General features: G+C 46.8%; 1 protein-coding gene across 1 annotated transcript in view; it reads right to left on the bottom strand.

Moving 5' to 3' along the window:
- The window catches only part of LOC126530983 (uncharacterized), a 107,828-nt gene extending 84,995 nt beyond the window's left edge, over nt 1-22,833 (bottom strand). Inside the window, exon 1 of the mRNA XM_050178328.3 lies at nt 22,238-22,833. Coding sequence (XP_050034285.1) covers nt 22,238-22,286 — 49 coding nt within the window. The 5' untranslated portion in view covers nt 22,287-22,833. The remainder of the gene's footprint in view (nt 1-22,237) is intronic.
- Nucleotides 22,834-23,331: the final 498 nt, after the last annotated feature.

Below are 23,331 nucleotides of genomic sequence, written 5' to 3'. Positions count from 1 at the left end.
ATTTAACTTAGGTTTTACCCAGACGCAAGTGTCGCAATAACAAGGGCCCTCTCGGGCTCGCAGACTCACTCAGACTCTCTAAACGCAGACTCAGGCAGACTCACTCGGTCTCACGGAATAGATGCACGAAATCACCGACTGACTCCCACGCACGAAATTAGGCGCTCAGACCCACGAGTTTCAGGCTCACGTGAGTATTGTTCTTATTTAGAGTCAGATCTATGTGTAACGGCGCCACAGTACAGAAGGGCTGTTTGCATTGTTCTGTAAAAGGCATGTGTGTGTATGTGTGCGCGGCCGTGTGTGTACTGGAATCTATTCTTGTGAACTGGCTTTCTGCGCTTCATTTGTACATATCTACGTAAACATTCTTTACTTCCATTCGTTCTGGAATGTTCTTCCTCTTTTCTGCTATTTCCTTCTTCCTTACTCTTTTTTTTTTCACCTGTCCTTTCCAAAAGCGGGTTCCTTTGTTCTCCCGAATCTATTTTACTGCGATAGCAGAATTTAGTGCTAGAAACTGGGTTTCTTGCCTTGTGCGTCCGTCTGTCAATTCCGCTACGCTGACGACGATCGTTGTCGCCAGCGACGTCATTTCGTCATCGTCAAGCGACCTCGGCGCCTCCAGCTTCACTACAACTTGATGGTGAAGAAAAAAGAAAACGTCTGCGCATGTGTTTCGTATCGCAGGCCAGAACAATTAATACTGTATTGGACAAGAATGACATCATCTGCATCGAGTGAAAGCTGTTCTCGACAAGACGGCAGCGTGTCGGCGTAGAATTCTTCGTCGTCATGCTAATGAAAACAGCGTCGACGGCACAAAATAGGCATACATACATAAAGATTATTAAGATGATGATCATGAGCCTCAAACATGGCAGATGTCCAGAAAGGAGGATGCGCCAGGAATCAGGAGGCTGGCGGAAAACATCGTCGAAAACATCGATGGCGTCACTGCCCACAACATCACAACGGCAATGTGACATAGATTGTTACATAGTAGCGCACAGAATTCAGACCTGCTAAGTGCCCGATATAGCAGAGCAACAAATGCACAGAAAAAACTAATTTTTCTAGAATTTTGTAGCGGAAATTTGATCGCGAAATCAGTTGTAGAATCACCTTTTGCCTTAGAGATAATTCTTTGCTATAGGACTTTTAATACAACCCATCATGCTTAACACAGCAACTCCCCTCTTCACCGGTGGCTTAAGCATTAACTTATAGAAACGCCTAATTTCTAAAATAACGTAAGGAATCTCCAAATGCGATTTCAAATTAAATTCCATGCTCCTGAGGAGTCGCGCATGTTGGTGATTTGACGTTGTCCTGCTTAGCGATGGAAAGAGAGAATGTGACTGTTTTGAACGACTTCTCGAAGCTAATCGCAATGACCAAAGCGTGACCTTGCCATGATGACACACGAAAGGAGCAAAAATAGACAAAATGCAGTTAGACTGCCTGGAACACGTATTTTCAAACAATAAAAAGTCGAACTGCCTCGCAAGTGAGTTATAATCATTTGGCTTAAGAGATTAAAAATTATAATTACATTATAGGGTTTTACGTGCCAAAACCACTTTCTGATTATGAGGCACGCCGTAGTGGAGGACTCCGGAAATTTCGACCACCTGAAGTTCTTTAACGTGCACCTAAATCTAAGCACACGGGTGTTTTCGCATTTGGCCCCCATCGAAATGCGGCCGCCGCGGCCGGGATTCGATCCCGCGACTTCGGGCTCAGCAGCCCAACACCATAGCCACTGAGCAACCACGGCGGGTGGCCTAAGAGATGATAAACATCGGTGTCATAAAGCTACACATTTCAATTAGATAAATCTAGTTTACTTGCGGATAATGTGAAAGGGCTAGTCTCTTTGCGTGTATTTTAACTTCACAAAATGCTTCGCAAACCATGCGGATCGTAAGTTGTGTGCATCACAAAGGGGAAAAAAAGCCTCCAATTGTTTATCTAAGCAACATTCGGCCCTATTTTTCTGATATATCATATCGATGGAAACAACTTTATTGTAAATCCGGCAGAGTTTAACGACCCAAGCTCAGCTCTCCCATGAGGGAACTTCGAGGCCTTCCCTCCCCCTCTCTCACTTTCAAACCAACAACACTATAACGACTGCCTTCTTGTCCATCCTCCCGCATGGGCAGTCACTATTACTTCAGGAAAAATATGCAAGCAGTAAAAACACTGCGTTCTTTAGTGTGGGATATTGCTGCTGTCCCTGCAAATGATTTCAGATTCGAAAGAATCGAACTCTGCTGTATTTTTTCCTCTACTTCTCTCTGTATTCCTTTTTTTTTTTTTGTCTAGATTTCCGCTGCTAAGAATATTGAATTTCTTGCTTCCTCAGCTAAAATACCCGGCGGCAGACACCCTTATTTTACATCTGCGTCTACCTTTCGGTCACGTCAAGCTGCCCGTACGGAATCCATTACACAACTGGCGTGGCACCAAGCCGTGCCCTTCCTTAAAATAAAATATATCAGGCACATATATGCGTGTTGCACGTTTGGCGCAACAACCAACCGGAGCAACCGTCAATACCACCTGCCCTCTTTGATGCATCTCTGTATGCCAACTGGACTCCGCCGAAGAGAGGCGACTCTGCTTTATCGCTTATGGCTAGGGGTGGCTTTCACGTAATCTTGCTCATTTCGCATTGGAATGGCTGACAACGCTCTCTGCAATGCCCGCATTTGCGAGGAGACGCTGGAACACATTCTGTGTGACTGTCCTGAATATAATGTTCAGCGATAGTCCCTGGCATCCGTTCTAGCGCACCTTGACACTAGACCATTGTCCCTCGGCACAATTTTCACATGCCGCCGACAGAAGACATCGCAGGTGAAGGCGACGAAGGGGCTACTTCGGTTTTTGAAAGAGACGGGATTGGACAAGCGGCTGTGACAGTAATTTCACGTACCACGCCAGATTGATGGACTCTAACGGACGATGTGTGTGTGCTGTGCTATGTGCTCTCTCTCTCTCTCTCCCTTCCCCATCTTTCACGGCCCCCATCCCTCTCCCATGTGTAGGGTAGGAAACCGGTTAAGCTAAACTGGTTAACCTCCGTGCCTTTCCTTCTCCACTTTTTCCTTCCTTCCTTCCTTCCTTCCTTCCTTGGCGAGCGTTACTTAAGATTACATATAGGGTTAGTTGTAGCGCTAAATATCATATGGATATGATATTTATATGACATGACATATTTATATGACATCCATATTTATATGGCATATATATTATATGACATATGACATATTTATATGACATGACATGATATTTTATGACAATATTTACATGACATCCACATGCCTCAATATGTCCGTTATCGTGACGTTCTCCTATTTATATTTATTTATTTATTTATTTATTTATTTATTTATTTATTTATTTATTTATTTATTTATTTATTGGGTACCTGCGTCGCCATTCAGGCATTAGAGCAGGAAGATTATAACTCATATGAATAAACACTCAATATTACATTCTTAAAGCATGGAAGAAATCATCATTTCAACGAATACAGACAGTGTCAGGTGGTAAAGTATTCCAATCTCTTATAGTACGAACAAAGAAATAGTAGCAAAAGCGTCACTTTTAAGAGGAATTTCACGTATTTTTAATTTGTGATCTCGCCTTTTAGGAACATATGTGGGCGGCGGAAAATGCAATTCCCTGGCTATCCCCGTTTTAGAGTAGTATAAGTTATGAAGAAATCTTAATCTGAGATTTTGACGACGGTGGTCAAGACGATGCCAATTTAATGTTTTCTTTTTCGTTTTTTTTTTTTTGCTTTATGTCATGCTAAGCATCCTGTCATAATTGCCAAGGACAAACCGAACTGCCCTGTTCTGCCCTGTTCTGCCCTTTTTTTCTAGTTTATCTACAAGTTCTGTAGTATTTGGACACCAGCAAACACACGCATACTCCAGTGTACTGCGGAAATGTGTGAAATACAGCTGCTCCCTAAGTTTCTGTGGCAAACTACTAAAGTTATGTTTCAAGAAACCCAATGCCTAGATAGCCTTGTTCCTAACATGAGTAACATGTCTGTTCCACCTTAGATCAGCAGGAAAAAATACACCTAAATATTTATATTCAGATACTTGTTAATGAGTAGCATTACTTAAAGTGTAATGATTGCTGTCGTATGAGCGCTTCCTGGTAAAGGTGACGTGGACACTCTTTGTCACCATTCAGCGACATTTTCCATTTTTCACACCATGTGGCAATCGAATCTAAATCATGTTGTAGGGCTTGTTGTTCAGATTCGCTGTTGATGACCCTATATACTATACAGTCATCTGCAAATATTCTAAATGATGATGTAATGCCCAAAGTGATGTCATTAATGAACAACAAAAATAAAAGTGGACATAGAACTGATCCCTGGGGTATACCAGAAGTCCCAGAAACATATTCATAGGAACATCGGTTGAGAGCCACATACATCTCTTTTGAGCGAAGATACTCAGCAATCCATGCGATAACTTTGTCATCCAACTTGCAACGTCAAAGTTTAGCGATCAGTAGATAATGCCTAACGGCGTCAAAAGCCTTTTGAAATCCAGAAATATGCAGTCAACAATTTGTTTCTTGTCGACTGCTAAGGCTAGCCCATGAGTGAATGCAACCAATCGTGTCGTACACGAAAAACCCTGCCGAAACCCATGCTGACTAGGATGAAGAAGGTTATTGTAATCAAGATGAGACAGGATGCAGATACAAATCACATGTTCCATAACCTTACAAACAATGCTAGTTAAGGATTCTTGTCTGTAATTTTCAACTCTGTCCCTCTGTCTACTCTTATGAATTGGCACCACTCGCGCTCGTTTCCAATCACCAAAAACGCCAGGAATCACCAGTAATCATCAGGAATCCTACGTTCGAAGTAGACTGCAGTACCTCAGCCAGCTACATAGATAACGTCAAATCTGTAAAGAGCTATGTCAATAGGTAGACGTGGAAACATCATTCCTTAGAATAGATACAAGCCTAAAGTAAGTGGTCTATATGATTACCCACTTCCTTGTCTATGGAATTAGTAAATTACTTACAGTCACGGTCAGTTACAAGTAATAGTACACTGACCTTTTACTGAGTTATTTTACAATATCTACTCCCCCACCGATGTAAATTATTTGCAATAGTACTAACAGCAGAACAAAGAACAGTTATCAGGATTCGGGAGCTTGCCAACGGTATAATCGTTCTGTTTACAAACATACAAGCCTTCAGCAGCAAGGAAAAAAAGTGAGCATTAAAGCAAAAGCGCGACCATGAACACCAGTGCCCTTTACTATGCATGCCGCCAGCTAGAGTTGCTTTTATGGCCGTGTCGAATAAACACCGTGTAAATGAGCCAAGTTCTTGGCCCTTAGATGGCAAGGTTGACTGAGCCGCTAAACGAGATGCTGTAGTCCTTGAAAGTGAACATTTAGTGCATTCCAATAAAAACTACACCGTTATGCGCGGCTCCCGACGTCGACTACAGCTAACGTGGCGAGGGCACGTGGAGCAGGTTTTAATGTTTACGCTACGTTTTAGAATTTGCTTTTTGCAGTCATAGTTCGTAACGACGCATTCCATTTTTCTTTTTTTTTTCTTTTTCTTTTTTTTTCGCCTTTCGTCCCTCGTTGGGACGACGCCGCATCGCCGTTATCACCAGGATTATCCACTGCGCGCAACGGTTGATGAGAAAAATAGAACGGCAAACAAAATGAGTCGCTCCAGAATACAGGATCTGCATATTAGAAGAGCTCCCAGAGTGCGCCAGTATTAGTAGCACTTGAGTTGCTCGCGATGTTTCGGGTTATCCAATATACTTCATCAGGTCGTCTGTATACATCATGCAGATTTCGTTTGTGCACTTTAACGTACCGGTATATCAGGATTAGCTTGTATAATGGGTGCGCGTGCATAGAGTACACCACCATGGTAACGGTAACTTTGCGAGCCCCGATTTCTTCTGCTACATAATTTCGCTCATTCAACGTAATTTCCAACGACAAACAAATATCTAGACATTCCTGTCGAAATCAACGGCTAACGAAACTAAGCGTTAAAATGCTACGAAATAATTCATTTATGATAACAAAGCGTGCGCGTGAAGTCCTCTTCTTGAGAATGAGAATGTTTCGCCATAATTCCAATGTCTGTTACTATGAGGGAGGCCACGCTGTATCTTTCATTTCTGTTCTTCTCCATCTTCTTTTCTTCTCGACCCTCTGCACCTTGTTGACACAAGAAACGCCCATCGCCTACCGCAGAAATTTACCGCAGTAAGCGCTTTCGTTATCGTTACCCTATAACGATCCCCGTGGCAACCTGTGGGATATTGAACATATGTATAAATAGAGACAAATTACACTTCGAGACCGACTTGCATGAGTTTCTCGGAGCACAAGCTGCTCTTCTTGCTATTCTCGTCAAAACTGTCCCACCTAGGCACCCCGGAGACGCTAATAAATTTCCCCGGAGATTTAAACAGCCGGCGACGAAGAGAGACGGTTTGCCCACGCAGAGGACGCCGTCTTCAGTGAACCACGCCAGCCAAGCGCGCGCGAAGCGGTGCATACGAGTCTCGAGGCACGATACGATAAAAAAAAAGAAGAAAGAAAAGGGAGAGAAAGGATCGCGTTTATCGCTTTTCAAAGATGTCAGCACACACAGCAAGACACCCGGAGCGGCTGTCGTCATGCCGACCGGTTTTATTTTGTAGAGCGCAAGCTTGAATACGAACGAGCCCCACTTCGCGAGGTTAACCGTCTTCTGTTGCCGGCTTCAAAGAGCGACGCTGACAACGCGGTGCGACTCTCTCGACACAGTGACGCTTTCAAGCGCATGGAGCGGTGGTCCGCGGTGGTTTGCAAAAACGAGGCGAGGGGGCAGGATTCTCAGAGGTGTAAGCGAGCCCGCCTTGTAAGGATGTTGCAACCCAAAATCGTCCAAGCAGTCGTATCGCGAGCAAAACCCGTTCTCCTGACTCGGTGCCGAAATAAGAAAAATAATGAAAGTGCGAGCTTCACCGTTGCCGCCCGGCCGCCATGTCTTTATTCCGTCCCCTCTAACAGAGTTACGGCAGAGGTAAGCACGCTGCCGAGTGCAGGTAATGGGACCCCCACTTAGTTAAAATATAAAGTAATTCATAAAGTAAAATTGAATAGAACGTGTGTTTCCCACATAGCAACTTACTCATGCATGGTACGCTACAAGGGTAACTAAACAGGGATCCTCACGGCAAGAAATGAGTACCTAGTTTCTGGGTTGGGATTGTGCAATTTCTGTAGTTTCCACATTTACCGCATCGAAATCAGTTCTAGACACGTGGCACGAAGCTTTTAATGGTCCTGCATGACCAGCCCTTTAGTGTTGGCACAGCGCTTGCGAATAGAATACCAACGGACGATCTTGCCTTTTTTAATAGAATCATTCATTAAAATTCGAAACTTAAGATGTGGCGAGTACTGCAGTTCATTAGACTATTACACAAACATATCTGATGAATACATTTACATATATGCTGCATGTCCGCTCGCAGCAATAGTGAAAAGGTCGAGCATATTTACAGCGAAGCTGTATATGGCTAGGGTTCCATGCATTTTGGTACTCCGTGAACAAAAGCTGTCATCATCAATGGCTCATAGCCTCGTAAGACAGAGGCTACAAGCACTTGGCAAAGTGAAGCGAACAGGGCTTAAATTCTGTCTAATCACGCATGCAATATAGAGAACAGCATGTCGAAAACTGTCATCATCACTGGCTCACAACCCCTTGAGCAATGGCTCATACACCCGTAAGCAAGCAAAAAAGGCAATGATTTATAGTACTGTAAGGTTCATGTCTACTCATTTTGCGTGAATTTGCTGCGATGACATTGCCCCTCTTGTCGGCGTCGGCGATTTCAATGTGGGTGTGTTGGTATCGAAAAGGGAGCAGTTTACGCGTTCCATGTTGCAGACATATCCCTTGCGATGCCATACCGATCCGGCCCAACCGACCACCCAGCGGCGTACGTGCGTCGATTTGACATTATCAAAGAATGTGATTGCAGTAATGATGACCACTGATCATTACAATAAATTAGTTCGTACCTTTGTTCAAAATTGTGTCACCTCTATATCGTGCGCTAAGCAGCTTCGCTGGTCAACCACCTTCACAGAATGGAATGGCTCATGATTTTGTCGTTCCGACAGTATTCATTTCTGACTGTACTCATGTTACGCATCTTTTATATTCGGTGCACTTGACAAATACATTGCCATAAGCCGCAGCTGCTCAAACTGATGTGTGCAACGCACGCTATACGGTCCACGAAAGGGCCCACTACGATATGTGTATTCCTTTTAGAATACTGTCGCCCTCAGCATGGCCTAAAACGCAGCGACAGCAATTGGAACACGCACTGTCTATGTTACGGGGAACAGAAGAACTCACTGAAGCATGCGGAATACTAAATAGGGAAATACTTCGGGGAAGCAGCGCGCGCGCACTCGCCTCGAAAGTCAGCGCTAACCCCCGCTACCTCCCCACCACGTTCCTTAAGTGAGCGCAGTGCATGTTCTTCGCAAGAACAACACAAACGTTCGTGAACTTTCCCACAAACTCGTAACGTACGCCCACCGACGGTGCACTGACTCGCGACGTTCAACAACGTCTTGCAAACGCACACGTGGCGCAACGCAAGGGCGCCACACTTGCCTTTCACCACTGTAGACATTCTCGCAGCACGCAGCCGCCTTCGCGTTTAAGGTTCTCTCACGACATAAACTAAAAAAAGGAGGGAGAGAGAGAGAGAGAGAGAGAGAGAGAGAGAGAGGGAGAGCAGTAAGGAAGATCCGCGCACTCCGTGCCATCTCAATTGACGCACGACCATTTTTACCAGGAATCTTGAAGTTGGCGCTAGTATCGAGATACCGCCACCCTTCGAGATGTGTGGGGCAGTACAGTGGCGTTCCACGTACCCATTTCCCAAAAAGCCTTCCTGCCGCACATCGGCGCGCAGCTACATTGAACGGCGATGAGTTTTGCCGCAGAATTCGGCACCGGCTTCTCGGAACTGGTGATATGGCTACGGGCAAAAATATATGCCTCGAGCTAAGCGTCGTGTCAATCCTGCAATCTTAAACGTGCGCTAAAGCTGCTAAGATGATTAACCCTAAGTAGTAAGATGATTATCCACTTTTTTTTTTGCTGCTGTTGTTGTCGTTGTTGTGGGGGCGATATTTCTTTCTTTCGCTAGATATCTTAGGTATCTACCTTTATCACACGTTTCGCAACACAATTCGCTGCTGGAAAGAATTCGCGTCTTTGTTTCCGCTGCACTGTCCATATAAACTTCTGGCCGTCGTTCTTAAAACAGCTGGTACTACCTGTGGACCCTGCATGTGGACTAGGACATAAAGTACCACTCAAGCAAAAGGAGTACAGGCGAGAAACGCATTCTCCAAATTACAGAGTTCGTTTCTAACGATTACGCCGGTGTGTCTACGGCAATGAGATTCGCTCATTGCCATGTATAGGTCCCAGCGTGCAAGAATCTCTGCTTTTCACCGCTTTCTCAGGTTCGGAGAACGGCGTATTCCTTAAACACTTCAACGATCAAAGCTCTCAGCGCCGGAACCAGCTAGCGCGACGCGGGAGGGCGGGCGACAGAGACGAAAAAAAAAAAGAAAGTGTGCGCGGTACAGCGAAGGACTTCTGCTCGCTGCGCGGGAACCGCCGCAAACAAAGCGAATGCAGAACTGGTGCACCCGGCGTAATTCGCAGCGCAAACTGCTCTCTCTCCGAACCAGCAGCCGACACAGTGGCAGCAAAACGTTCAAAGGTTGCGGGGCCGAAAGCGCGCGCGCGGCCCTATTTCGGGAAGTGCGGATGCCACGACCGCTGCTATTTGCGAAAGAAATCTCGTCTTTGCCGCCCGCGCGTACGCCATCCGCTGATGGAAAAGAGGCGAGTGGCATCGTGTTCACGACGAAGACGCTGTTAGGGCTCTCCGCTATGTCGTCTGCTAATGGTCTAATTGCCTTAGAAGCAAGCGCATCCGACCTTTTGACTCGTTTGCTCCTGTTTACTTCCATTTCTCTCTCTCTCTCTCTCTCTCTCTCTCTGTCACTGCAGTTCTTCAGTTTCATAAGTGCTCCACAAAGACTGCTTAGCGCGCGACGCGTGCCGTGTAGCGAGCGTTCGTCAGTGTGTCGCACTTATCCCGCCAATGTTTGTTATTTCAATTGTCGCGCGCGCTCTGCGACCGGGCGAGAGAGTCAGCGCTTCGACGCGAGAGCGTCGCGTTGCGCCATTTTGTCCCTACAGCCACGCGAGCAAAAGCCGCTCGTATTCCAGTGTAACGCCGCCCTTGCGAGGGAAAAGGAACGTTTCTGGTCGGCACGCTATTTCATTACGCCTGCCTTCGGCTCGGGGGCAAAGCGATTGCAACAGCCGCGCTCGGTATCACTTACGCGCGCGTCACGGAGGTTCTTGTTCCGCAGTGACGTCATCCGGCGGCAGCGTTCAGTTCAAACAACGTCGGCGCGCCAATCATAGAGGCAGGCTCTCACTTGTACTGGCGCAATGCGCCGGTGCATTACACTGTACGTGAAGATCAATACCGCCTATATTTGCAGTATACGCTTCACCAGGCGGCAGCGGTCCGAAGGCGGCCTAGGGTTGAGGGGGATGGCGGTGGGCATATACCGTGAAGGAAGTTCTTTGCATCACAGCGTTATCCGACTAAATAAACGGGCACGGTTCCCCTTATATGATGCGTATGTTACTGGGCATTTCTGCAAGGAAACTGAGCGCGAATTCGTCCTTCGCTCAGAGGACAGACAATTCAAGTTCAAATTTGTTCGAAGAAAATACGTCACAAATACAGACACATGAACGTGCAGACAGTAATTCACCGTCTGCGAGGGAGATCTCCGGCGCAAGTAAAATTCACTGAAGGAAAGACGATGCGGAAAACACATAGACGCAATTTAACGAGTTAAGTGAGCAGAAGGTGAAATCAAGGTAGAGTTACTAAACATAAACACTTCCAATTTTCCTTTCAGCAATTCCAAAGCAGCTGTTGCTTTTAAATTTGGGCCTAAGGCGATTCTCAAAGAAACAACAACAACAAAAGGCGAGTTGATCTGCAGTAATTCACATTATTTCTGAGCAGCAGCAACTTGTGATGAGAGGCAAAACGAGTGTACAGGGTACCCCACGTAACTTGAGCTAAGATTTTAAAATAAAAGGCGCGTCGGAAGTGAGTTGAACCGAACGATTACTATTTGCACTGGCTATAGTAGATAGGTTTAGCTTGTCCGGTAGTCGGATAAACGCAGGCGGCGTTTACTCGAATTTACACCCATTTACCTGCGTGTAAATTTTTGGCAGCAACTCTATTAGGCCAGTGCCGAACATTTGTACCAGCAGCGACATACAATACACTTGGTTAATGCGATATTAGCTGTTTTTGACTGTTTGAGCTCTGCGCCACCAAGTGGCTGCACCACGCAGGCCGCTCCCGTTTACATCTCCGCCCCATCGCCCCAACCTGCGTTTACCCGAATACCGGACAAGCTAAACTTCTCTAGTAACTCAATAGTTTCTTTCCCCATAACTTACTCATTAGTTAATTTAATTACCCAATTTTTTTAATTATTGGCTGAGGACCGAAAGTATGATACGCAGATCTGTGAAGCACCTTCCAAAAACCACCGATCCAGTTTCCTGTGCGATACGTCTCACGTAGTCCTTTTTTTTTTCTTTCCGGGTTGTAAAGAAATCCCGCGAAATATGAAAAACGCCACGTGACGGAGCGCTTCCGCAGTGGTATCGTGCCTTCGGTTAGCCAGTTCGGCTGCATCGTGTCTGGCGTCGGGGAAGCGGCAGGGCGTTCTACATCTACTCGGCAGAGCTCGGCCATCAGCCTGCATTTGCACCGTAATCCGACGGGAGCCGCCGGGCCAGCTGCCTACAACCATCATAATGCCCTGCGGCTTCACCGTCACCAGTTAAGATGCAGCAGACCTTGTTCACCGAACGCACACTTGAGAGCAGCACGATGCCACTGCGCAAGCGCTCCGTCACGTGGCGTCTTTCATATTTCGCGGGCTTTCTTTGCAGCCCGGAAAAAATAAAGGACTACGTGAGACGTATCGTACAGGAAACAACTGGATCGGTGGTTTTTGAAGGTGCTCTACAGATCTGCGTATCATACTTGTGGTCCTCAGCCAATATTTAAAAGAAATGCGTAATTAAACTTACTTTATTATTGGGAAAACAAGATATGGTCTGTTACTATAGGCCAGTGCGAATAGTATGCGTTCGGTTCAATTCACTTCCGACTCGCCTTTGATTTTTAATGTATTGGCCCTAGTTACGCAGGACATCCTGCATACCTTTGTACTGTTATAACTATATATATATATATATATATATATATATATATAATCACTGCATGAAGTCAAAACTCCGTTAACATTGGCGCTCAGCAGCACACCTTTAGAGCAGCGGAAGTGTTTGCCATGCCGCCTGTGTATTCAGCCCGCGCGTCCCTGTGTAGGCTGGCCGTAGGCGCGCAGTCAATGTCGCGCACTTCTGTAACCAAGTCTGTTCCGCCCACTTTTGACTCGCTCCCTCCAAGTACCCGTTCCCTCCTTCGGTTCTCTCCAGATAGTAACCACCGAGTGCCCAGAGCTCGCACCAGTTTGCATTGAATAAGGCATTTTCACGCAGCCATCTAACCAAGCCTGCGGCCCCTCACGAAATACATTGTTTCATCGAAAAATAAAATGTCGAAAGAAATTGAATTGTTTACTTACGAAACTAATAAAGCATTATCAGTATCATGAGCAGTAGCCTAGGTGGTACGGTACTGACTGGCAGGCCAGTACACGTCTGTGAGGAACGTCAGTACCTACTCTGTGCATGTCGTATTGTTTCCCTAGCAGGTCTATGTGTACAATGTCTGACGCAACGCATCAATTTTTGTCGACTTCTTGTTTCTTTGTTTGTGTGTTTCTGTGTTTGTGTTTTTGTGTTTATGTGGTTTCGTGTTTATGTGTTTATGTGTTTATGTGTTTATGTGTCTTTCTGTTGATGTGTCTTTGTGTTTATGTGTTTTTGTGTTTGTGTTTTCGTGTTTATGTGCTTTTGTGTTTATGTGTTTTTGTGCTTATGTGTATTCGTGTTTATGTGTTCTTGTGTTTATGTGTTTTCGTGTTTATGTGTTTATGTGTTTATATGTTTTTGTGTTTATGTGTCTTTCTGTTGGTGTGTCTTTGTGTTTATGTGTTTTTGTGTTTGTGTTTTTGTGTTTCTGTGTTTATGTGTTTTTGTGCTTATGTGTATTCGTGTTTATGTGTTCTTGTGTTCTTGTGCTTCTGTTTGTGCTTCTGTGCTTCTGTGTTTATGTGTTCTTGTGTTTATGTGTTTTTGTGTGTTTGTGTTCATGTGTTCTTGTGTTTATGTGTTTTCGTGTTTATGTGTTTTTGTGTTTATGTGTTTCTGTGTTTATGTGCTTCTGTGTTCTTGTGCTTCTGTGTTCTTGTGCTTCTGTGCTTCTGTGTTTGTTTGTTTGTTTGTTTGTTTGTTTGTTTGTTTGTTTGTTTGTTTGTTTGTTTGTTTGTTTGTTTGTTTGAAGTGTATGTAGGAGAAGTTGATGTTACTGGTGATACCAGCTACTACTTATCGCTTAACGAAACGATTCATGTCAGCGATAATAAGCAGGCTTGTTTGTTTATAAATGAGATTTAAGTTAACAGCTCTGTTGTGGAACAAAATACGCTGGGAAGAAAGAAACGCCGTTCAGGCATATAGCTGAATGCGATGCGAATTCGTGCTCTTCATTCTCGCATGGTCGCATCTTCGTCGAGCGGTCGGACCATGAATGTAGAAATTATTTCTGTACCAATATAATGTAGGAGAAGAAATAGGCGAGGAGGATACCGCACCACAGGTGCAAATACGAAACTTCCTTCCGATCATATTTATGTATTGCGCCAAAAAGGAAAACAGGTGCAATTGGCTGCGGTTGTCCTTGCCAGTTTTCGTCCTTTGACTTCATATTGACGTTGAATTTGCAATGACTTCCTCTGTAAAGTGGCTCGAGATTTAAAAAAACGAGAACGGTGTAGCCGATAGACTGCTTTAGATAAAGTGGAGGAAAGAGAGTTGCGAAGGCCATGAAAGCATAGGGCGGATACCGGTGCTCTACTAAAGTTACAGAATAAGTGCCAAGAGAACAAAAGTGCAGCCGAGGAACGGAAGAAAATTTGGTAGTGTGATGAAAATAGCAACTTTGCAAGCACAGGCTGGAGGCATTTGACTAAATCCAGGGGTAAGCGTAGATCGCTTTCGTTCTGCAATTTATATAAATTAGAATAATGATCACGACAATGAAATGTACGTATGTGTGACAGCGAGAGAGAGAAAAAGGGAGGGGTCCGACAGCACTCTGCTTTGCACACAACCTCAATGCGCCAAGACAGGGCATCAGTTCTGGGAAGACGGGCTAAGCCTTAAGCGAGGTGCATCCGCCATTACTTCCAAGACGTGTATGAATTTCCACTTCCGGCTGAAAATTCATAGCGCTTACACTCAAGCCAATTGCATGGCACCGTTTACAAGTGCATCGGTGAGTACCCCTACTTAAATAGGCATCATTTGTCATGAGTCACGGCCCCCTATAGATGCCGGTATACTGAAGACTTTTGCTGCACCACTTGGCGCAGCCGATTGCACAGGGCAATAAAGCTGCTTAATTATGGGCGCGATATTCACCGCCCTCCGTGTTCTATCGTGTTCTTAATTTTTTCACTTCTCTCACCACGTGCCTCAAGCAAATAGGCTTTAAAACGACGCAAGCGAATTCGATGCGACGTAGTTACATCTGAGTAAGTACAGACTTCATTCATTGATTCATTACTTACTTACTTAGAGAATGCGCATATCAAAGTGATTGTAGCGAAAAGCCAGAAACGAAGCCCTGACATAGACTTCGTATGGAAACACCAATTTTCTTCACAACTGTGCTGTTCCGCAACAAAAGAAAACATGTAAACTTTGCAAATGGAACTTAATGTATCGTTGAAGCGGTAGTGCTTGTTTGCTGTTGACACATAATTGCTACCTCGGATGAGAGCTGTTCGAAGAGTCTGTATTTATTTGACAACATTACCGTCTTGGATAGGACCTTCGCATCCAAGGCCAAACTCAACCAAGCCACGGACATGCAAGGTCAAGGTAAGCAATCTTCCTCTCAACCTATAATACTAAAGGCTCTCTGGGAAATATGTAATGCAATAAATAGCTCGCAAATCAAACTCACTCATCAAGGGGAACGCTCATGCGCGCTGCTGTCCCACCGGTGTTGGAACAGTCTGCATTCTTCTCCAAGCTACGAGTTCAATACTCCTATAAAAAGCGCATCACAATACAAATTCAGCAACAAACTACGCACGCCCGGCTGAGGACACTTCTGCGTGGGACCATCCTACCGCGCACCTCCGACAACCAGACGAATGGCGCTAATGACATTCGCTGCGGACCTTTTTAAGCCACAGATAACGGCGTCAAAAACGAATTATGCAGGGTCAACCGTCGTCCATGCGGGTCTTTCTTTCTCTCTTTCTTTCCTTTCTTTCTTAGTATTTCATTTTCTCCGTGTTTATTTTTCCTACTGACCTGACAGACTCCTGAGCGAGCACGAGGAGGGAAATGAAAGCTCGACGCGCGACGAAAGGAATAAAAGGAAGTGTTGAATAAAGACCGCCAGTAATTACCTCCTTGCAGACTCGCTCGAGGAGAAAATTGAAACAGTTTTCTTGGGCTATGAGACACCCGCTGGGGAAGTAATATCGGGGGGCTCCTGGAAATTGCCATCCACGCAGGGCGCGCGGGCGCCGCGTGGGATACCGCAACGTTCGGAGGGGGCCTTGTATAATGGCCCTTGAGAAGTGCCAAAAAAGAGCGACGCATGCGAGACTTCAGCGCTGCCCTCGCGCTGTTTGCGTTTCGAGCACTTAACAAAGAGACCAATATCGCCTTCACGAAGAGCAAGAAGCCTCTAGGGCTTCGTCTACAGCGGGCGTCTCACCATAGGCTATCTGCTCGGCTCTTGTGGAAGAATAGGTAGGCTATCATGAGCTAGATTGCCACCTTTATTCTATAAACATGTAGGATTACTTCTTCCTTTCCTGCATTTCCTATTGAATGGCACACTTCCGTCTTGCCTCCTTTATTTCTACGTTGGATTCGTTTCTCTTTACATTCTCCGTGTTTTCCAGTAAAACGCTTAGTATGCTTTTAGCAATTGCTAACGTTTTCCGTACTGCATATATTTAAGGACTCTAAACGAATTTCGAGCGGAACTCTTACTCGTCCCTCATTGATTGTGCAAAACATTTATAGAGTCACTGGACACAGTAAGGACCCGTTTCAGTAGCATTTCTCATTCCCTCCTTGTCGATTTATTTGATTATTTCATTAAACGTGTACTTAAGCAACATTGGCGCCTTGGACCATAAATAAATGACAAGAGCGCCGTAAGTTAACTTCCAACTAAATATATAATAAAATGTACGCAAACGTATAATTTAGAAAAAGCGCTATGTGAGTTTTCAATATGACCTATTTCGACGGATTGGGCAAAAGCAAAAAAAAAAGAAAAGAGCAATGAAACAGGCTAACATGGCGGATCTCTTGTTCTACAAATTCGGTGTGATTCATGCTCTTGTCTTCGTTTGCAATATAAAACTGGCTCGCATTTTGTGGCAAGTCGCACGGTACTATTTGAATTCACGTGTTGTTCGGAATAAGAACACACTAAAATTTGCACGCGTACTTCATCCTCTATTTACTTCCGCGTCCTGTGTTCAGCGTTACTAGAAAATTAGTATTTGATGTGCTGAAGGCACTCTTCAAAAAATTGAATATGCAACACTGCGCCTGGACTGACTGCTTGCGAAGCGCACTGACCTCTTCGAGCGTAAGTTGTGGCGGACATCATTTGGATTGCCTTAGAGATCGGGCCGCTCACCGCGCACACCAAGGCCACCGAAAGTCTCGGAAGCCATATAGCCATCCCCCCAAGCCCGAATGTGCTGGAATTGAACTAGCCTTACACTAGACTCGATGCTTCAGCAGTGGCTCATGGTTGTGCACCCGTATATGCACATTTCTGTCTCTTTCTCACTCTGCACACATCATTATCCTTCATATCCAAACCGCACCGTGAGAGCACCCCAATATATTAACCAACAGTCTGTCGTTCGAAGAACCTGTTCCGGCCAAAGTATATTACGTTAAGCGGATATAATATTAGGTTCTTTGTTCTTTCTTTCTTTCTTTTTTTTCACATTTCATCCCTCGTATCAACTGTTCGGAGATTGTGGTTCGCGGAAAGCCCGAAATGTCCCCTGGGCCCTTGTCGAATAGCGTTCTCTACAAACCGCGTGATTGATGTCGAATGCGAGCGGTCAGAACAAATGGATCCGCGAGCAGCGTTCCAAATCAATTGCTCAGCGCGGAGGAGAAAAATGGCTTTAAAAGCTGCCGCGCTCCTGTTTCTGGCAAACAACCCTGCGGCGTCCGTGATGCCTCGAATTTATTGTCTAAATCTTTCCCTGAGCTGACAGACCTCGCCTAGACAAAATATTTTTTTTTTCGGTTTCCTCCATGTTCCGTTCTAGAAACAATGAGTAGTAAAGACGCCGCAGAGCTGCGATTAAGTCTTCCCGAACAGATACGATTGAACGGAACAGGTGAATTGGCTTGACGCCACGGTTGAAGTAATTGGTGTCTATATCACGACCGAAAGTAATAAATGCGCGTTTCGAAGCAGTTGCCGTCATCTTGCGTCATCAGCTATTTAAATGGATTGCCCAACGATTCTAATTCCTGCAAGCGTGCGATGACAGCCGCTTTCGATTGACCTACATTGGCCGGAGCAACAAGATGTGAAACCGTTATCTGACACTCGCGTAATGAGAACATGTTACGCGTTTTCTTTTTTTAATCTCCGCGGAGTCGGACGTCATAGTTGTCCCTCCATCCATCGACAAGTCACGCGTCGCGCCCCTGTTTTCCTCTGCAGTTTTCGCTTTATTTGGGCACATCAGGGACAGAGTGGTAAAACAAAGTGAGGAGAGGCAAGGAGGTCAACCAGACGGGCGCCTAGTTTGCTACCTTACACTGGGTGTAAGGGAAAGGGTAAACAGAAAGAGTAAAAGTGGGACAGATCGCTGAGCGCACACAGTAGTATTACAACTGCTCACTGAGGCCAGTGTTCCTCAAAAACTGCAGTAGCGCCCGAATAGCTTTCTGCGCCATCGACGGATGTTACCAGGGACCAAGAATTCTTGTTTCAGAAAATGTTCTGCTAGAATCCAGCCGGCTTTGTGGGGTCTGTAATAGTCCGCGCTAGACGACGGGGGCAAGTTCACAACAGGTACCTGACGGTTTCTTCAGAAGCGCAGATGTCGCACATTGGTGCATCGGCCATTTCAAGACGGAAGGAATGCGGTTTTGTAAATGCCACACCGAGCCATAGGCGGTAGCGCAGTGCTTCATCCCCGCGGGTACGGCTAGTTGGCACTTGCAAGCAGTAACAAAGGGTCCAGGCGCTCGGAGAGCTCCAGAAAGCTTGCTTCATTGTGCGAGCAAGCAAATGAAGTTCTTTAACAGCGTCAGGTCCCTGCCAGCGGAATTGAAATAGTCGGAGTGCCTTGCTTGTCAGAATTGCTTGGCAAGCGCACACGTGATAGCTAGTCACATATGACATCATATTGTGTTATCCGCACAATACGGCTTCAAACTTGTATCAAATAAGAGGAGTTTTTTATCAGGATGTCTGCCGACTTCTTAGTGACAGAGATAAAAAGCAAAGAAAAAGCAAAGAATAATGCGCGCCAGTTTACTTGTACGTATAGTTTGAACAATGCGTTTTAAATATCGGAATGCGTATGCTACCGGGGATGGACCCTATAAGAATTTGCTACATACAGAAAAAAAAATGTTATGGTCCAGGAACCGTTGCACGGGAATCGGAGCAATTCGCCAGTCAGCAGAGACTACAGATGAACGTGCGCAAGGATAGCCACGTGTCCAATGAGTGAGTGAGTGAGTGAGTGAGTGAGTGAGTGAGTGAGTGAGTGAGTGAGTGAGTGAGTGAGTGAGTGAGTGAGTGAGTGAGTGAGTGAGTGAGTGAGTGAGTGAGTGAGTGAGTGAGGAAGCTTTATTGCAGGTCCGGCGAGGACGCGAACCTGCAATAAAGCTTCCTCACTCACTCACTCACTCACTCACTCACTCACTCACCTGCAATAAAGTTGACGCGCCATACTATGCGCCCTCCTGAGCGCCCATAGTAACTATACTTTCCCCGTCACGTAATTAATCCCTAAGGATAGGGGTAATAAATTAATAGTGAGAGTGTCGGATGAGGCGAAGACACGCACAGCTGACGCGAGCCGACTTTCAGCTGCCAGTTACGACAACATTCCCAGAAAGCCTCATGCACTTGACTGAGAAAAATCCCCCTGGCGCGTGCCTAAGCACAGAGACATTTCCTCTCGTAATGCCATTCGGAGCTCACAGGGTTTCTACGGAAAGCCGTCAGCTTAGTTGCGAAAGCACAATTCTACAAACTGTAGTGTTGTATGCATATTTTCCTCATTACTCTGATATATATATATATATATATATATATATATATATATATATATAGTGTAGTTTAGTTTTGAGGCTTCCTCGAGAATTTTGATCGGTCTTCGCATACTTCGCCCTACAAGTTTTCAACCAACCTCTTCTCTCTCTCTCTCTGTCTCTCTCTCTCTCTCTCTCTCTCTCTCTCTCTCTCTCTGAATCGACGAGCAGGCATTTCGGTATATTCTAATATCTGCGCTCGTCAATGTCCTGCTGTTCGAAGTAGACCCACAACCCACCAACAGCACAGACAGTTTTATTAGGCTACACGGACAGATGGCGCAATGCAAACGTAAAAAAGAAACAGATCCAGAAGGCAGCTACGCCCGTGCATGCCGACGCAACCACGCCGGTGCGAAAATTGCCCGTTGTCGCAAGAGGGGCCACACATCGGTTTGAAAAGGCCGGTGAAGTCATTAGACGACTGGCACGAGCCGACCTTTAAAGGGTCGCGCAATATAAGAAGAATGTGGAAAGAAAAAAAGAATAAAGTTAGAGAATACAGGACTCTACGAAACACTCTTAACGTCAGGTTCACCTTGCCCCCTCCCCCTCCCCACTCCTGTTCCCCTCGCGTGCAAGGCAAGAACCGTTATGAAAGTGCGTGTAGTGAATACAACACAAGGAGCTCGTGGCCAACGCCGCCACGAAAACAGCCACCGGTGCCACCACGGCAATGCGGACAGCGAGGCGCCGGCCGACATCGCCGAAGATGTGCAAAGTACAAACAGGTAGCGCTGGTTCTGGATAACCTTGGCGCTCTGAACCGGCGATCAAGCATACTCGCCCCAACCCCTCTCTCCTCTTTTTTTTATGTATATAGCTAAGTTGTAACGGCACCTTTGCCTCGCGGAATCGACAGGAGCTGCCGCTTCAGTCGTTCGTTTCAAGGACGCGACGCCGGTTCGTCAAGGCTCGCGGAGGCATCTCGAAGCGAGCTAGCCAGCGACCGGGCGTGACCAGCGTCGGACAGAGCTCGTCAGATTGACCGTTACATTGCGAGAGCGTGCCGGAGTGCCGGAAGGACTACAGCACCGAGAGAAAACGGCTGACCGCGATGGCGCTCGCAGAGGCTGCAGTCCGCATTCGCACGAACCATCGCGCGCGACTAATGACACTAGGCAGGAAAGGACGCTTACGCGCACTCATATACTAACTGTGTAGATCTATCGGACGCAGCGGTTTGTAGCACGTCGAGTCAAGGGAATCCCCCAAGGCGCACCGACTTCCGGAGTCCTTGGTGGCGGCGGCACTCGAGAAAACAGATTACGACGCACTAAGAGACACCGAGTCATTCTTAAACACTGCATGTAAGAGTAGAGAAGGCAGAGCGTGATTACACTGCCCTGCAATAGTTCCACATTACTGAAACTTCTTGGAATGTTCAGCTGTTTCCCTTACTTTGGTACCCACATCGTATTTTCTTTTTCTATTTTGTTCACCACTACATCTTGCCCTACAGCAAGTGCTACACTGTGATGCGCGATGTGGCCTGTGCATGGGACCTTTAGAAGGACGATAAGCTTGTGACACAACCATAGGGATCATTACACTGTTCCTCAAGGCAACTGAAACATCAGCGGTCATACCTATGAACAATGAAATCTCGTATTATCCCCCCCACTCCGTAAGTATAACGCAGAATAACGATTTATATCTCTGTATTGAAACTGTCTAACAACTTTCATTGAGGAGTGCTTTAAGACGTGCTGTAGACGCGATGGACAGGGGAGAAACTTCACACAAAAAGGCATCAAAATGTTTTGTTCACCTGCGCGCTTATAGGCACTAAACCAATGTCGGCACCTTCTGCTGCCAGCACGTGACAACGCTGTAGTTTTATAAACAGCGAGAGGTGACAGGCGCTTCGCGTCTCCTATATACCGAACGAGAAAATAAGCCCACTTTGCCGCAGCGCCAACCACTGAACCTCTAGTTGATCCAGGCTTCTTCTTCGCCTGTCTCTATTCGTGGAAAAGAACTGGACCACGAAGAAGCGATACGGGTCTTCGCATCACTTCGGAACTCCCCCTAGAAGATTCAACGTTAAAGATTTCGTACATTAGGCAACCAACCCGCTAAACGTTCACATTCACAGCTTTGGGACACATAATGGTCATTGCACAAAAAGCAAGAAGAGTGCAGACAAGGCTCGGTGCAACGATGGTTTTCCTTGCTGGAAATGACATCATCTCGGAAGCACCTCAAAAGTAGAACGTGCGGAGGCCCCCCCGCAGGGCCAGTCGGGCCAGCCAGCTCGGGAAAAATCCAGACAGTCCCGAACGGAGCCAAAAGCCAAACAAAACGGAGCCGCCGACACAGATTCGAAAACCACCTCGTCGGAGCGACGCCTCACCCATGCGAGGGAAACTAGTAGGGGGGGGGGGGGGGGGGGATCACCATATGGTCCTTAGGCAGCGGACATTTCGTGTCCACGTGCACCCCCCAACAAGCCCCGGTTTTCGAGCGGCGGCCAACACAGAGACCTGTGGCGGTCAACGGCGTAACATCGTTTGCTACTCACCGGTCTGCAAGGTGACGATCAGGGCGAGCAGGGTTATCCAGACATTCATCCCGAAAGTACCCGGAGCACGGCAGCTATACACCACAAACGCACTGGCGGTCCGAGATGGGACCCCCCTATTGCCGACTGACTGGCGGCCTGTCCTGCTGGCCGGCCAAACAACGCGCTCTCGCTGGCTACAGGTGGTTCGGCGAGATCGCGGCAGCCGCTTGCGGAGACTCAGAGCATCGCACTCTCCATCCCTTCGTCATACACCTCTCCTCCTGTCGCACTCACAGACACACACACGCACGCACGCACACGCAGGGAGAGAGCAATTCACAACGGAAGAAAGTAAAAAAAAAAATGTAAAACGCGCAAAGGCGAGAGTGGAGGCCACACAGCGGCGGAGAAGGTGCGCACAGGTGAGAGACAACCTGACGGAGGCGGCAGCCGTCCAGGAAAGCTGCTCTGCGCGGAACCACTACCACCACCAACCACCACCGACCAGATGACGGCGTCGTTCGCTTTCGCCCGGGCGCGTTGCAAGTTTTCAGCGCTTGCTCCTCGGCTGTGTCCCCCGCACCCCCGTGGGACGACTCTGTGGGCCAGACGGAGCTGGGGGGGACGGGCGGTGCGCGCATGCGCGACCAAGCGAATGTGACCCATTTCCGTGGGACTGGCAAAAAGAAAGGGGCTCCCTCCACTCGTCTCGCTCGACCGTTCACTGCACGCCGCCGCGCACCTCACACCGCAGCGGAGGAAAAGAAATTCGGGCGGGCGACTGCTGGCAAGCGCGGTGGAGAGTTCTCGACACACGCACGCACACACATACACGCACCCGCTGGTCGCAGCACGTAAACGGCCGCCCGATACACGTTTTCTTGCTGTTCCCGCTGTTCCCAACGCTCGCGCGGGTGACACCCTTCACGCGCTCTGCCAGCCGAGCCTCTTTCCACGAACTGCCAGATTCACATTCCCATACACTCGACGGCGTCGATTCTCTTCTCTGCGCGACACGGTGACAAGTTTCGTGAGTTATGCCTGTATGTGAAAGCGTCCTGTGCTCTCTGCGGATTCCGGTACTCTCCGAGTAAATATGTACAGAGCCCATG

Source organism: Dermacentor andersoni, chromosome 5 (assembly GCF_023375885.2).
Source record: "Dermacentor andersoni chromosome 5, qqDerAnde1_hic_scaffold, whole genome shotgun sequence".
Taxonomy (NCBI): Eukaryota; Metazoa; Arthropoda; class Arachnida; order Ixodida; family Ixodidae; genus Dermacentor; species Dermacentor andersoni.
This window is presented reverse-complemented; position numbering and strand designations above follow the sequence as displayed.